This window comes from Maniola jurtina, chromosome 13 (genome assembly GCF_905333055.1).
Source record: "Maniola jurtina chromosome 13, ilManJurt1.1, whole genome shotgun sequence".
NCBI lineage: Eukaryota > Metazoa > Arthropoda > Insecta > Lepidoptera > Nymphalidae > Maniola > Maniola jurtina.
Window position 1 is genome coordinate 11,148,051 of NC_060041.1, and position 17,716 is coordinate 11,165,766.

The 17,716-nt window shown below is 35.2% G+C and overlaps 1 protein-coding gene across 8 annotated transcripts in view; it reads right to left on the reverse strand.

Moving 5' to 3' along the window:
* Positions 1-5,408: 5,408 nt before the first annotated feature.
* LOC123871043 (mitogen-activated protein kinase-binding protein 1) overlaps positions 5,409-17,716 on the reverse strand; it is a 117,228-nt gene continuing 104,920 nt past the window's right edge. For 5 of the 8 annotated variants that reach the window (XM_045914601.1, XM_045914604.1, XM_045914603.1 and 2 more), the window contains 8 exons: positions 17,432-17,542; positions 16,003-16,136; positions 15,125-15,266; positions 14,256-14,348; positions 13,256-13,369; positions 12,181-12,297; positions 7,526-7,615; positions 5,409-7,054 (listed from right to left, as the gene is read on the reverse strand). In XM_045914601.1, coding sequence (XP_045770557.1) covers positions 6,909-7,054; positions 7,526-7,615; positions 12,181-12,297; positions 13,256-13,369; positions 14,256-14,348; positions 15,125-15,266; positions 16,003-16,136; positions 17,432-17,542 — 947 coding nt within the window. In that variant the 3' untranslated portion in view covers positions 5,409-6,908. The remainder of the gene's footprint in view (positions 7,055-7,525; positions 7,616-12,180; positions 12,298-13,255; positions 13,370-14,255; positions 14,349-15,124; positions 15,267-16,002; positions 16,137-17,431; positions 17,543-17,716) is intronic. The other 3 variants (XM_045914598.1, XM_045914599.1, XM_045914600.1) reach the window with 3 other exon arrangements.

Here is a 17,716-nt window from a genome sequence, read left to right on the forward strand (position 1 = left end):
TGTTTTTCAAAATCCCGCAAGAACTCTTTGATTTTCCGGGTTAAAAAGTAGCCTATGTGTTAATTCAGGGTATAATCTATATCTATTCCAAACAGCCAAATCCGTCCCGTAGTTTTTGCGTGATTGAGTAACAAACATCCACACTTTCACATATATAATATTAATTAATTAGGATTGGGATAATATTTACCTACCTACCTATACCCTAAAATAAAAGTTGCACTATCCATGAATTTTTGAGTTTCATGTTCTTCGTTAGAGAATCAACTAGGCTTTTAAAAAATATTTTTGTACCTATTGTTAGGTTAGATTACCCAGGTAATACAAAACCTACCTACCTACGAGAGTTGGTAATTATTTAGTACTTAGATTTAAAAGATATGTAGTGTAGAAAGTTATCTTTTGTACACGAAGTTATATTTTTACCCCCGACCCAAAAAGAGGGGTGTTATAAGTTTGACGTGTGTATCTGTCTGTTGCATCGTAGCTCCTAAACTAATGAACCGATTTTAATTTAGTTATTTTTGTTTGAAAGGTGGCTTGATCGAGAGTGTTCTTAGCTATAATCCAAGAAAATCGGTTCAGCCGTTTAAAAGTTATCAGCTCTTTTCTAGTCGGGGGTGTGATAAATTTTTAATTTACACTTGTATACTTACGATATCCATAGTATCTCAGATTAAAACTACTGTTTTTTTTTTAATTTGCAGTTGTACCAGGAACCCGTTCCGCACCGCAAAGACGCCGCACCATACATCGTCCTTTCCTAGAACTATTGATCAGAGCTGGCTTCCTCAAGGGAACGTCGTATCAGTACAATATTGTTCATGATAATAATAAGACGAAAGACGAACCTCGATAATATTATAGTACCTAACTTGAATACTTAGTATAGATTTTTTTGGTATGAAACCCCGTCCTACTCAACTATTGATCATTGATCTATTTAATAAATATGTCGATGCATTTGATCCGGAAATAGAATTAATATGATATTGCATTTAACTATGAGGAAAGTCAAAGTAGATGCGTTTTATGGATAAATCAATGCGCTCAGCCGCATTCTTATTTGATCGAGAAAAAAATGGTTGGTTTATAAGTATGATTCGTATAGCTATGGTCTTCTACGAAATCCTAAGAATATTCAAGTATATATATGCTGGTTAAAATTGTATTAAGCTAGATTCTAACGCTCCGGTTAAATGCTGTCTTGCTCGTGTAGTTGCAACCGAGAACTGTGCAAATCTTTAGCATGCCTTGCCTGGCTTGTGCAGGTAAGCTCTCAGGAAAGTCGGAGTGTTTTGAGCTGGAACTTATAGGAGTAAAATAAAAAACTGCATTTCAAATTTTTTAAATGTTTTTATTTCTTATAAAAAAATGTCCGCCTTATCTATATGTACATAAAAAAAGATTAATGTAATAAATAGCCCTTCTCAAGGTAGGTTAAAAAGAGTAACATCGCGAGTACTGTTAGTCTAGTTTCAACTACGTATTCTTTAGTGAGTTAATACTAGGTATAATACTTAGGTATAAATGTAGAACATGGACTTAAGTTTTTCCAGTGATAAAACAAATAAGTAAACACGTGCAAGTAAATATGAATACTTTCGTTTTAAAATAATTTACATATGTTTTATTCCTTTCTATTATTATTGTACGACTTCCGCTATTTTAAGGCCTACGCAGACGACAGCCAAAAATAATTGATCTCTTCACAGTAGCATCGCATATATACTTAGAACACGATGGACTAACGATATGGTAAAAAACCGTAGTAAGAGAGGTCGGACTTTTTGTCCTGCGCGGACAATACCTGGTCCTACGTCTGCACAGGCTTTATTTTTCAGTAGATATATTAAAATGGTGGAGCAATGCATGATTGTGCAACTTGCAAGTAGAGATAATTGTTTTAGTGGAAGTTTTAAGATTAGATTCTTTTGTATAATACCTACATAATATGTAGATAGGTGTAGAAAGTCGCGAGGATAAGGATGACGTGAAGCGAGGGCAAGGATGTGGTAGGGAAGTTCCTATTTGTTCTGTGGGCGTCATAATCATGCCCCTGGGGTGGTCTGTGTTACCATCGGACAAAATGAGTCTATTTTTCTCGTTGTTCCCTAGAATCATAAACTAGCGTATCACCCGACCATGCTATAAGGAACCCTAAACCTATTTCTAAGAACCAGTTAACCGCTTTTTAGAAATAGGACGACAGAACCCAATCAAACGATATATATGCCTTATGAACGTTAAGCTTTTATCAAACATCTGAAAATTCCCACTGACTCGTTAGTCATTATCACAAAGCATGAAACAACTGCTGTAAAAAATAAGATGATATTATTAAAATGTTCATTCTGTGTATCAAATTGTTATATTAGCTAAATATCCATGGATATGAGATAATCACAATATTATTGTTAATTTAGATAGATATACGTAGATATTTATGTATACATATTACCTAAAGTTAAGCTAGATACATAAAACGTGCAATGAATATAAATTATTTTTATTGTGAATCAGTTGCTCATTTCCCGTGCAATTCCATTTTCATTCAAATCCTTCAAATCAATCAGTTATTATATCGGACGTAAGCTTATCTACTCTTTTCCCTCTTAAGTCCTATAATTTATTTATTCACACACATCTCAAGAAATTATGTATTGTGTCTCAGTGTGCTTAGACCTTGTACAGAATGGGCGAATTCACTGCGAATCGTTTCGGGCGAATTCATACGTTGGTGAGGTACTGAGCGCCAATAAAATACCGTGTAGTACGCCAGACTCGACTCGCGTATAACCATGCCTCTCGAGTGAGTCAAGATATTAGCGGTAAAGACTCCTTGGTTACGTCCAGTTTACTCGCGAACTTCAGCGCGAGTTTTAAGTCTCTAGAGAAATGGAGCGGCATAAATGCTCGCGCGTTCTTCTAGGCGCAACATACACGCGTACGAAATGATTCGCGGCGAATCCGTCCGTTCTTGACAAGGTTTGTGATTTTACATTTCACCAACGTTGACAGTGTTCGAGCGTCAAAGAACTCCAACGATAAAGTAAATTAGACAACTGCCTTAGCCAGCTGCTCAAGTTCGTGTTCATATCTGAATCCAGCAGAAACGTGCAATGATAAATCGGTGATACTGAATTTTTTACTTTAAATTAAGCACATTAAGGTCCATTTTAAAAGTGAGATGTAAAATCTTGTACTAAGCACACTGTTTTTAATAATGCTGTGCTGTTTGACAAAGTCAACATAGAAGTTTTAAATCCGAGCAGTAGGCGAGGGTTATAACTTATACCATTATTAATTGCAAATCCAAGATAAATTCCTACAAATTCCATCGTAAACCTTACCATTAAAATTTAAAATATGAAAGATATTAGAAAAAAAACTACAGTAAAAATAATTATGGTAAAAAATTATTTTAAACAACAGTAACCAAAAATGTTAACTGTAAGTATAGGTAGTACTTTTGAAATCTACGCTTAATAAAAGGAAAAGAAAGTGAAAAAAAAGAAACAAAAAAAATACTCTCATAATAATTATTATTGTGTAATATCGTACATAATACTTCTAAACATTATTTATATAACATTAGTCTTTTTCATAAATGGCATTACATTTTTGAACATTAAATAAAAAACATTAATTAATTATCTACAATGTCAGGTCAACGACCTTCCGTATAATTGGTAATTTACATTTTTGAACTGTCAAATATGTTTTTAACCTTGAGTCCAAAAAAAATCTCTTTAAAATAAAATGTGAAGACAAGAGCGTATGTGTGAGTGAGTACTTCTAAATAATGTAATACAAAAAAATCTCACCGCCGTTGCTTGTCCTAAAATTTATTTTCTTTAATAAAATAGTGTGATCATTTACACTTAAAATTAGTATTATTATATCAACTTAATCCGTAAAATACTATTAAAATTTACATATAACTTAACCTTTACAGGGCCCTCAAACATTAAAAATATATTTGACAGTTGTCAAAAAAGTACCTATAATGCGTTTATTTTGCGAAAGTACTCGCGTATGACAGTTTACACAGAGCAAATATGTCTTTTCTCAAAATTAACGCACTATACTTATACTCCATCCGGGTTTTATTAAAAACGTTTATTATTAAGAATATGACAGTGAATTTAAATAAAACCAATAAATAGCAGGATTAAAACACTTTTTATGAATAGTTTTAATAATAGGTCAAAGGAAAGAAGTTTTCAAACCGACTTGGAATATAAGTACATATTACAATTTACAAGTAACGTAACAAATATCTCTCATGCCATCTCTTTCAGTAAATGAACAAAACGTCAGTATTTTAAACAAAAGAAGTTTTCTTTACCAATTTTAATTTACATACAATTATGTACCTTCAAGTCAAGAGTTAATAGGCATCTTAGACTGCATCATCACTTGTCAGCAAGTCTGATTGCAGCCAAGCGCCTATAAAAAATAATAATAGCGCCACAGCTATAAGGAATGAATGTTTTAATAACAGGAAGCATTAATAAATGATGTAGTTAAATTCTATTAACTAATTGGCTTACCTGAATAAAAATAATTGAATAATTTAGTCAATAGAACCAAATTAACCCAAGGCGTCTAGCCTTGGGTTAATTTGGTTCTATTGACTAAATTATTCAATTATTTTTATTCAGGTAAGCCAATTAGTTAATAGAATTTAACTACATCATTTATTAATGCTTCCTGTTATTAAAACATTCATTCCTTATAGCTGTGGCGCTATTATTATTTTTTATAGGCGCTTGGCTGCAATCAGACTTGCTGACAAGTGATGATGCAGTCTAAGATGCCTATTAACTCTTGACTTGAAGGTACATAATTGTATGTAAATTAAAATTGGTAAAGAAAACTGATGCCGGAAGGGTGTTCCATATCCTATCGGTTGGAATTAGAAACGATGAGGTAAATCGCTTTGTACGTGCCCCGGAAGGGTGTTATATACACTAGCGGTTCAAATTAGAAACGAGGCGGCAGATCGCTTCGTACGAGACTGTGGGATTTCGATTACGCTTATTAAGCTAGTAAGTACCTACTGACAATGAATAAACAAAGATTCGAAAGAGAGACACTATCCGAGAGATATTCTACGTAATAATAATATTAATTATTAAAATGAATAAATAACTAAAAACAGTTTGTAAATTGTGACATATCGAGACCTTACAATATAATAATAACATTGACTCGTGGACGTTATTCACATTGACTGTTGATGGGCAAAGCTCGTACTGGCCGAGATGTCAGTCCGAGATAGTGGGAAAATAATAATAATTGACAGTATTTAAGCCACCAATGACCGTTAAAATAATAATGTAAAACCAAAATTAAGAAAAAATACTTCGGTTTTTGGAATGAAAAATTTAAATGCTACAAATGACTTTAGGTGAATCTTCACGATACACCTAAATAACACAGTGGGGGATAACATAACCCCATATAAGAAATTCTGACATAGATTTCATATTTTAAAAAAACCGGTTTTATTTTTACAGTTTAAAATGTCAGGTTATAATAACAATTATTATTTTATCATGACGAATATTTGCCACATTTGTTACGATTTTGTTTGATAAAAATGTATAACTGTTTGGTTAAATACGAAATTATTTGCAAAATACGAATGACGATATTTTTAAAATTATTATACATGTCCTTCATTACCTAATTTTCACAATTTTTTGAAGTATTTCATTATCATTCAATTTCATCATTAAATACACAATGATCGAAAATACATTCACCGAAATTTATGTCACATCAATTTTCTAATAACATTAATTTATTAATAACATTTGTTACATTAATTATTCCACAATCACAAATTTCACAATTTTAAGATCAAATATTGAAAACATTTTGGAATATTACTTCAACAACATACATCATATTATTATTATTAAGTTTAAAACTCATGATATAGCATCTACAGACATACCAACTTCCAACACTGATGTCGAAATCCATAGAGCGCACTTTGACTTTGCTCAGATTTAAGACAATGTTAAAACGAGACAGCGTTATACCACTGGTATAAATCTGTCTCGTTTTGAGTGAAACTTAAAACTAAGCAAAAACAAAGTGCATTTTATAGATTTCAACCTGAGTTTGCGGGTTTTCATAGTCCGTTTTTCCTTAGTTTGCTTAAAAGATAAACAAATCACAAAAACCTTTACAAAGAAATTCTTAAGCGACGCGATTAGACCTTCTAGAGTTAGGGTTTACACTAGTATTATAATTTCACGGTCAGTTCGCGGTAACTATGTAATATGGGCCGCGTTTAGTGCGCCTCTTACATTTCAGTGAAAAGCTACTTGTTTACCTTTTAAGTAAACTAAGTAAAACTAAAGTAGTCATCTGGCCTAACTAGGTTGGGTACACCGTAAATAGGTCAATCGACCACTAATTGGCACATCTATAATTGCTATAATTATGTCCACATTTTCATAAGATATTTGATAACATGTGATTCTTATTCAACTTGTTGAAGTTGATCATACAAATTCACCAACGTTATAGAACATCGAAACACTTTTAAGTCAAAGTAAAATAGACCTAAAACTGATCGCTTTAACGTCGTTTTTTCTGTTACGATGTGCCTGTTTTGGGCGATGGTGATTATTGTGTGAGCTAATGCAAACCTTAAAGCGACCACCGTTAGGTTCATTTTACTTTTTACCAGAATTAGATTTTATTCAGTTCTGATGGCGTTTTACAAGTATATTTCCAGCCAAACGGCATATGTGCCCGAGTATCATGCACATATCTAACACCACTAATGGTTTTTCGTACTCAAATCAATGTTTTTAATCGTCAGTTTTTCGAAAAGTTAACACTACGATTCAACACATAGTTTATTGGTTCACATTTCACATGTACTAGCTGTCCTGGTCTCTGGGAGTAGGAGGGAGACTTTGTGGACTTTGCGGGAACTGGTTGACCATTTTGCTCTGCATCATGTTCAGCAAAATGTCGGAATACTGTTCGATCAGGGACATCGCCGGGTTCCCAGAGTCGTTCGCATCTGGGAATACAATTTTTTGTTTAAAATTGGCATCTAAAAGTATTAAGGTGAGGAACTGTTAAATGAAAGAAACAAATAATTCAAAAAGTTTTCAAAACAAGCCCCAATTTTGACCAAGACTGGTTTGCACTGCCTTTTTTCTACCCACACGTTACAGCGCATAAATGCCAAAATTTGATTTTTTAAGAATCTAACCTAACCTACCATTCAGTAGCTAACCATTAGTCTAAAGCTGTGGTCTATAGAGTGTACTTTGACTTTGGTCAGACTTAAGACACTGTTGAAACAAGACAGTGCTAGTCGCTGACATAAATTTGTCTCGTTTTAACTGAAGCTTAAGTCAGAGCAAAGTCAAATAGATCTCAGCCTCAGCCATTACGACACGCGGGCATTTTCGGCGATTTTTCTTCATTTTTTCTGGTAGCGGTTCAAGAGATATTTTCTCGTGAAAAAATAGATAAATGAGCTAACCTCTGTTGTTCAGATGCTCCCCATCACCATTAGTTGCTCGCACCGCGCCGCGGAGTACTTTCTGCGTCTCCAGGATCGCAGCTTCGAGCCCTGTTGGATAGCATAAATTATTGACAAACCAAAAATAAGGCTGATTTTCCACACGAGATGTGCTATGCTGTGAGTAGGTCTAAGTTAATCTATGAAAGTTGGTGACCGTTTCCACTCAAGCTAAGCGATGTATCGACAATAGGGACTTAGAGGGCTACACCACTCGCGCATCCATAGCGACGTAGCACACACATCTCTGGTGGAAAAGCAGTTTAAGCAACGTTAAAACGTTTCTGCTACGAAACGCTAAGCTTTGGAACACCCTTCCGGCGTCGGTTTTTCCTGCCACATACTTAAGTACTTTAAAATAAGCAAGACAAACGCACCCTAACTTATACCTAATCATTGCTGTCCTTAAGAGTGTTGAACCGGCATGAGCTATTCTTAAGCCATTTTGCCCCCCTATATTTTATTAAACACTGCATTTATGTAAAACATGTATATACTACTTTGTAGAATATTTCCTGTTTTATTAAATTGACAGACAACATTTTGCAATTTATTCATAGTTTATCTTTTATTGCCTAAAATACCAAAAGACTATTACTGAATTTTGGATTTCGTGTCATCTTTGACGTTCACTACATCAAAAGTTACTTGGTCGATTCTCACAAAGAGATATATTTACCAAAGAAAAGATCCTGAACTAATAAGATGACAGAACCAAATCTTTCGTTTGGCATTTTTTACATTATAAAAATTCAAACAAAAAAGTCATAATTTCATAAAACTACAGACACATAAAACTGTCATTTAGGTGGGTTATTTTTCTTCATTTATAAATAAAACTAAGTACTCATTAAAGAAGAACATATTTGCAATATAAACAGAAAAAAAAAATTTAAATTTAACTAATATTTGTTTCCAAAAAATAATCTTGAAACACACTACAAAACCGTGCAACAAGCAATAGTAAATTGAACTAGGAAATTAGTATCGGCCGAGGCCTCTCCGAGAACGGACGTAACGCTTGTTTGCTTAGCAATTGTTATCGGATTATTTACGATTTACCTGAAATTGTAGTGCGACTATCACTTCTCAATACTAGGTATTTTTAATACTCGCTATTTTTTCTTAAAGATAGATTAAAACTTTTTGTATATTTTTAAATTGTGTTTATATGATGCTGTAAGGAATTGCATTCCTAAATCCTGGTGATCCCTCGGGATTTTTAAAGGATCATCCGTTTAGATGTTTTTTACGTGGTACAGAAATGCGTTGCATCCCGGGGACGGGCTATTACGGATAGGCTACTTTTGTCCTGGAAAATCAAAAGTTCCCACGGGATTTTTAGAAATCCACGCAGGTGAAGCTGCGGGCATCAGCTAGTTAATAAATAAGTATTGCCTCGAGCAAATAGCTGCATTGGTATCTATTGTTCCCTGTCATTGAAAGGGAACAATTTAATTTTCAAAATTTGAAAAAAATTGTAAAACGCGATTTCGGTAGAGAATAGATCAATGCCTATCAGAGCAGTGGCATTGATCTATATTTTTAATAATTTCTAAAAAATAAATTTTTAACTGTTTAAATTTTACATGGGTTTCACATTTATTTCAAGAGCTTTTATAAATATGTAAAACTCAATACTCAAGGTTTCATTATACCGTTTGTGATAAGGAAAACCATGTTTTTAAATAAACGGAAAGTTGAATTTTGTATAATTAGTTATTGACTAGAATTATAATTTTTCAGAATCAAATATTCTTAAAGGCTTATAGTTTTACAGTTATTACCGGCTGACAATGCTATATCCCAATAGCCTTGCTATTTGTCCTAGCCGCTAAATAAAATTTTGATGATTCATCGTCCTATTATGGCATTAGCGCGGTTTCTTGTATTCCATTATGATTTTTTTTTCATTTGCATAATAGCATTAGTTTATTGTCTTTTACAGCATTAGTACGGTATTTTGTATTTAGATTTTGGTTGTATACATTGTACACTCTACCATAACACCAGAAACAATAGGATAATTACTATCATTTGCACGTGGTCATCCCTCGTGGATCTTTATGATGGTTTTATTTTTGAACTAGCTATTACCCGCGGCATCGCTCGCGTGATTCAAGGTTTTAATAATAATTGAGGTTTGTTACAATATTTTATGCAATGCTTAAGTTATTTTATCATGTGTTTTAGCATGCTATCCTGCGGGAACTATTTGTTTTTTTTTGAAAGGAAAAGTAGTCTATAATACTTTTTCCTCGACTATGTCTATGCAAAACAACCGGCCAAGTGCGAGTCACACTCGCGCACTAAGAGTTCCGTACTCGGCTATTTTTTCCAACATTTTGCACGATAAGTCAAAAACTATTATGCATAAAAATAAATAAAAACCTGTTTTAGAATGTACAGGTAAAGTCCTTTCATATGATACCCCACTTGGTATAGTTACCTTAGTTTGAAAATTGAAACATTTTTTTTTAATTCGCAGTTTTCAGATTTATTCCTGTACTTGTGCTGTAAGACCTACCTACCTGCCAAATTTCATGATTCTAGGTCAACGGGAAGTACCCTATAGGTTTCTTGACAGACACGACGGAAAGACAGACAGACGGACAGACAACAAAGTGATCCTATAAGGGTTCCGTTTTTGCTTGAACCCTAAAAAAATGACGTCAATTCATAGCTCTGTTGCGGCGTTATTGAACGACAAATGCGTGAAACACAGCGTGCTATTCCGGGGGAACTGTTTGTTTTTCCGGGATAAAAAGTAGCCTATGTCCTTTCCCGGAAAATATCCTAAGTTAGTACCAAATTTCATCAAAATCGGTTCAGCGGTTGAGCCGTGAAAGCGTAGCAGACAGACAGACAGACAGACAGACACGCTTTCGCAGACAGTTTTCGGGAGCTATGTATAGTACGTGACAGGTCGAGATGGCAATCGAGGTATGAGGCGGGGGACGTTCTGCACACCCGCACGTCACCCGCGCTATCCCGCACCGGATTAGCCCAGGGGTTGTGTGGGTGTGCGGGGCGTCCTCACCCTGATTGCCATCACAACCTGTCACGTGTTGTGTTGCGTATTTGTTTGTTTATTGGCTCATCGATTCACTTATTACTGCCAAACTGCACATTAAATTTTGATAAATGAGATCTCTCTTTCGCTTCGCTTTACCATTCCGTGTGTTAGAGGCTATATTGTCATATGTCATAAAATTTTCCGATATGTCATAAAAGAACTTATCATAATCAAAACGAATGTAAGAGATATAACCTACAAAACCCAAAAAGTATATTGGTTTACCTACACATGACATGAAAAAGAAATGTATATCGAGAAAAAATAAACTTGAAATAGATGGATCGAGTTTGATATCAAATCATAGCAGTTACTATGAAAATTTCGAATACATGTATATAATAATTTATACATATTCAAATATAAATCAATCATCTGCGGTGAAGTCTTTAAAAGTAGTAGGTGGGTTTTTGTACTTTTAGTTTTGAAATTTATCTTATTTTGTTTTTGTATCCCTAGCTTACTTGTGTAGCAATGCACTTATTTTTGATGAATAAATACCTACTCAAGTGTAACATCTGCATTTTTGTACCTGTTGATCCCTTTCATTGTACTGTCCATTGTCTTGCGCTTACGGTAAGTACGATTTAGTACTAACAATAAAATTTGAAAAGATTGTAAAGGACCATAAATAAAAAAAAAATGCTCAATGTCTTTACGGGTATTAGCATTGCATTATATTTTTGATAATTTTGCAAATTAAATATTTAAGACTGTTTAAATTTTAGACGGATTTCACATTTATTTTAGCCTTTATAAATATATGTGTGAAGATTATTATAGTAGGTGTAACTATTTATACTGTGCATGATAAGGGAACCATATTTTCGTAAATATGTATAAGGAAAGTTGAATTTTGTATAATTTCTTGACTCTCTTATACTTACACAAGTATATAAAAGATTAGTATTGAGTACTGACTACAATTATAAGTTTTATTCACTCGTACTTAATCTATAAAGACAATACACTGTTTTAAAAAACATCATTTTTTTGAAAAAAAACGACAAACTAACACCACATACTTAAAAATATTGAAAAAATAATCTGTTTGAAAATCGTCTAGGATCAAAACGGTTTGTTATAAACTGCGCTGGGTACGTCCGTTCACGGAAACAAACAAAGAACCTCGGGTAAATACCTAAACTTGTGTTCCAGGCTCATGCTTCAACGCTCTTAAGACACGATTGTCATCAAGCGCAAGCCTATCTTGTAGTAATATTAAAAAAGCTATTTTTGCTGTTCATTTTAGCTTGTGAATAGAATAAGAGCGTGTTTCCACTAAAGAGACATTCGAGCAGAAACGTGTGAGCAAATAAACCAATCAGGTTATCTTAGATCACGATCTTAGAGTCAGTCATCATGTCATCTCTGAATAAATTGATCGAAAACCCACGTCTTCGCTCCGCCTGCTTCAGTTTGTCTGTAGTCATAAGACGCCCTTAGATTTCATCAGGTCATCTCTGAATAAGCTGATCGAAAACCCACGTCTCCGCTCCGCTCCGCTTCAGTTTGTCTATATTAATAAGTGAAGTCTCACCGCTAATATCCGCCGCGCAGTCGGGTTCCCTTTGCAAGGTGCGGTACAATTGAACCACTTTGCTGGCCGTCTTTGTCAACTGTTCCGTCAACGCCGAGCAAAGCTGAGACGACGACACTATTGAATTGAAACACATCTTAAATTAATTATTATAGATTAAAAATACATGTAATGTTTTACAAGTACCGAAAAAGTTGGAAACACAACATAATTCTCTAAACAGTTGTTAGAGAAGCTGAAATCCAAAAAGACAGAAAGTAGTTTAGGCTTTATCCTATCATATCATATCGAGCTGTAAGTCAGGGAAGGTAAATATTATATTCAAACAAACATTGTGGGTAGTTCCATTATAAACAACCTCTTAATTAAACTGACAGGTCTAAATCTAGTGATATCTTTTCCGCTGGAAGCATTATGAAAGGGATAGCAATATGTTTAGACCTGCCATGTTAAGAGATTATTGACAAGAGAATTTCAAGAATAAAAAATCAAATAAAGCGAAAAAGGGACACAATTCAAACGAAAAATTTAAAAGAGTTTATAATAAAACTAAAATGAAAGGTTATTGTGAGTGTTAAAAATGATTTTTATGTTTTTTGTGCGAAGATGTATTTCACTTTGTTTTCGAAAGCCTAAAAAATTAATGTGATTAATTATGTCAAATTTTCTAACGATTTCATGTGAGTTTTGCGTACTCTACGCGGAAAGAAGTTAGTATGGCGCTTTCTCTGTTACGCAATCTCATACAAATGACAGAGACAAAAATCTCAGTGGGCAATAACCATTTAGAGTTACACTTACAAACGAAACTATGCTTTTGAATTAAATTTGGAATGTTTTTGGAAACATTTTCAAATTGAATTTCAAATGTTCTTTGAAAACTTTTTGTGATGGTTGGCGACTCTAAAAATAGTGAAAATGGTTAACGCCCGCTGAGATTTTTGGCTCTGTCATTTATATGGGATTGCGTAACAGAGAGAGCGCTATACTGACTTCTCTCCGTGGATTTAGTACAGTTAGGTTATGTTAGGTTACGACGATCTACGTGCTGTTAGTGATGAATATGATGACGTACAATTCGCGTCTCCCGGCGACTCCTGCTTGGGGCGTTGCGGTTTGTTGTTAGACGTTAACCGCGCGGTTACCTCACGAGCCTTGGCCGATATATCGCGCTCACTGCCGCTCCGACCTGAGACAAGAACCCGGTAAGGAACGTCCGAAACACAACTACCATTATAAGGACGACAGCTTTTTTTTTAAATTTATACACTAGCGCAATCAGACCTGCTAGCAAGTGATGATGTAGCCTAAGATGGAGAGCGCTTGCTTATTGCTGTGGCGCAAGCTGCCGTGCCTACATGCAAAGTGCCTGAGGCCAGGGGAGTGTATCCTCCAGATTGAGTCCACTGTGCGTCGCGCAAGAGAGGCACCGGTGCACATTCGTAAGAGTTCCCGGAGTCTCTTAACATGCGCTGAGGATGGCCACCGAGGGGTTTTTAGTGGGTAGAAATACCTCCCAACCCGATCTCTCCTCAAAGATATTGAGTACCTTAAGATATCCCTCCCGTCAACAAAAAAAGGTATATACTTTATTTTTCCTTGATTTGCTTAAAAGACAAATCGCAGCAACCTGAAACAGGTAAGCGACGCAATTTGCCCGGCGCTTTAAACCCTCTGGAGTTAGGTTTTTCATGATGATTGAAACTATAGCAAGAGGGATACTTGTTAAAATTTGTTTTCTTGTGTTACTACAGGTAGGATGGTTGTAAAAGTGTGAGTAATAAATAAAAATTTTGACAACAGAAAGGGCTGAAAGGAATCAAAATAATAAAATAAAACCAGAATTTTATGAGAGACAACTTCTAATAATATTCAGCCAGCCAAACTAAAACTTAATAGGTAACCGCACACTTTTTCAACTTTCAAAATGCCTACCTATCTGAACATTAAAAATGGTTATGGTTGTTATGCAGTTTAATTCAGAAGGGTTACTTTCATGTGCGATTGTGACGATGTTAACGATGATAAAGAATATCAAGAATAAAAAGGCATCTCGACATCAAAAAGAATCTTACCTAATCTCCTCGTCCCTCGATCAGCAGAAGCGGCCCTCGGTCTCTGCACTTCTCCCTCAGCTTCTGAACTGGACTCAGATCGCGCGACGCTCGCTGAAACAGTCCTTATGCAGTGCGACGTAAAGGCGACTATCGCGTGCGTGCACGTGTAGGCCACTATGTTAGCATGTTAGCAGTGTGAATGAATTTGCTTGTCTTTGCCTACATCGCATGACTCCAGTCTGTGGCTAATTGTCTAGGTATTTATTATTATTTGTTGTTTGTCATTAGAAATCGATTTGGAGCTAAGAACTGTCAATACTTACTGATTTTGGACTGTATAACTACTGTATAAGACATGTCAATAAAGAAACGAATCGAAAATGGCGGCGTTATTCACTCTCTCTCATTCACACCTACCTCATATTTGTGTAGCATGTGAGTAAGACGCAATGATTAGCGCAGATTTGTTCCGATTCGTTGCATTATTGGTACGAGTTATACAGAGCGTTATTTATATTAGATAATCATACAATCGGTTTTCAGTAACTTAATAAAACCCTATAACAAAGAAAACCGTCATCAAAGATGAATCCTTAATTGATATTAGAATGGTAAAGTAGGTTCTCCTTGGTACGTATGAACGCAACGCATACACGCAATGTACGAACGCAGAAGTCAGAACCTATTGAATGTTAGCCTATAGCTTGATTGTTTGATACAAATAAACGCACTACTTAACGCAACAAAAACATTGCGTTTATCGTCAGTGGTGCGTATGAGTTGCGTTCATACGCACCAAGAAATTCTTTAGAGAGATTTAGACATGTTAGGACTGAACTACTGTGAACTTAATGAGTAAATCTTATATCTAACCTAACCTTTATTACCTGTGCTGTAAGAGTTAGCTAGGCCACGCCGCCTGGCTGTGTTCGCGGCGGCCTTATTCGCGGAGCTAATGGTGGGTCTCATCAGACCCCCTGCGCGGGGGGGTTGCGTACGAGAAGGGGTTGGGTCAGATTCAGAATCGCTCTGTGAATAAAATAGAAAATTTCAAGTCTGACGGACCCTTTTGGAAGTTTCGGTTAGACGTGTCGTTGTTTCACGTAAGCTCGATAAAACAGTCAGCTTTCTACGGTCGTAAAAAGGGACTTCCAGACTACTCTTTCGTGATCTGTCAGCATTGATCGCTTGTTAACATGACACTTTTGTATAGTATGACAGAAAACTACACTAACGCAGAAATCGCTGAGTGCCAAGCAAAGTTATGTTATAGCCATTAGGTCTTACGAGTAGCTTTTTTTAGTTCACCACATACCATCTTCGGTACTAATATCACTCACTAGACTACTTTTTTAAACTGGCAGAAAATTTTCTTTTCAAAAGATATCATACTAGATGATGTCCGCGACTTCGTCCACGCTGATTGAGGTTGTTTAAAAATCCCATGGAAACTTTTTGATTTTCTTAAACAGTCTGTTTGTTCCCAGGATGCAAGCTATCTCTTTACCTAATTTCGTCAATATCGGTAAAAAGGATGTGCCAACACTTTCGCATTTATAAATATATTAGTATGGATTTTTTATCTTGTTCGAGCTAAGCCTGCAGTTCAAAAAATTGTTTTATAATTAAAAATTTTAATTAATTTAGGCAAGCGCTTGACCACAATCACACCTGATGGAAAGCGATGATGTGGCCTAAGATGGGACACGTTTACCTAGAAGATGCCTATTCACTTTTTTTTAAGATAATGTAAAGGTTGTCTCACTTGGTTGTTCAAAACGCCGACACTAGAACTCCTAGTCATGTTGGACTTGTTGTTATACCGCGGCGCCGGACGTACGAAGCCACTCGGCGACTTACTCGAGTTCTGGTTGATTTGTTGGGTGGGTTTGGGTGACGCTACATAAAAATCATACATTAAAACGTTTGCTCTATAATATTATCAATAAGTAAGTTAAAAACCGATTTTTACACCAAGTTAAGGTGTACAGGCCGCCTTTTTACTTCTAGTCACTCCAAGCAACAATGTAGGTCGTACGAAAAGTTGGTGTATCTACTTAGCAAGTGATGGATAAAAAGCAGCTTCAATAGAATAGAATAGAATAGATTTTTATTCAAATAAACTTTTACAAGTGCTTTTGAATCGTCAAATAATTTACCACTGGTTCGGAATGCCGTTCCTACCGAGAAGAACCAGCAAGAAACTCGGCGGTTGCTCTTTTCAATTTCAATAATATTATATAACCCTATATTATTAGATACTAGAAGATGCTCGCGACTTCGCCTTGATTTTGTTTTTTAAATTCCGTGGGAACTCTTTAATTTTCCTGAATAAAATGTAGGCTATATTATGTTCGCCTTCAGAATGCAAACTATCTTTGTACCAAATAGAAGATGCTGCGACTTCATCCACGTGGATTTAGGTTTTTGATGATAGCATACCCATGCAAAAAACGTATTGATCGTTGCTCAGTCACTGCATGAAATAAGGACAAACCTACAAACAACCACACTAGACAACGATAGTTATTTTTTTAGTAGGAACAATTATTTTAGTAAATAAATAAAACATTAAAAGATAAATTTATGATTAGTAGACAAAACCATGCAGATACATGCTAAGCTCGGTAAATGCTAACTAAAAGCATTTTATGTACAACAAGCTCTGGCAAAAAATTCTAATGCAGAATTTGGATCCGACCCAAAAAATTCATGTTCCTAAAGAATGTTATGTAACGCAACACCAAATTTTATTTTAAAGTGCCTTAGAAAAGAAAACAATTACTGTTAAAAAACCGTTACCTAATAATGTGATGAAAAGACCGTAAATCCCACTATACGAAAGAAATTAGAAGAATATTTTACTCAACAGAAAATAAAACATTATATAGGTTATATATGTTTGAATTTTAAGAGGTTGTTATTTGGATCTTAACATTATTTTATCGATTCAAATGATAGGAAGAAGATAGGTGTTAAATCCCATTACCGTAGGTAACTAATGTCATAGGTTACGAAAGTTAGATGAATACAAATTTTACTCAACCGAAAGTAAGTAAATTCTAGAGGTGATATGTTTGTATTTTACAGATGTTGTTGCTTTAGAGGTAACATATATTATGTTGAGTCAAATGATAGGAGGAAGATATGTGTTATCTAATACTGTGAATCCAGAATTCCACCACCACAATTACCTTGCGGCGTCCGTGGTGCCGGCACGGGTTTGGCGGCGAGGTCCGAGAGCGATATGGCGCGCCTCATCCCCGTCTCTTCGGGCTCCGAAGAGGATAGGTGGTTGCGCGCTGCTGCACACGGCTTACATTAAACCACATGCATGGTTCGTTAAACCCAACTTGGTCAAATATCATCTAGTTACTGTTTACACCACTCTTTTATAACGCTCAACTCTGTTTTACTGTTTTCTATTACACATTACGACGAGTATTTTGGTGTATACGAGTACACCAATTTTTCGATTT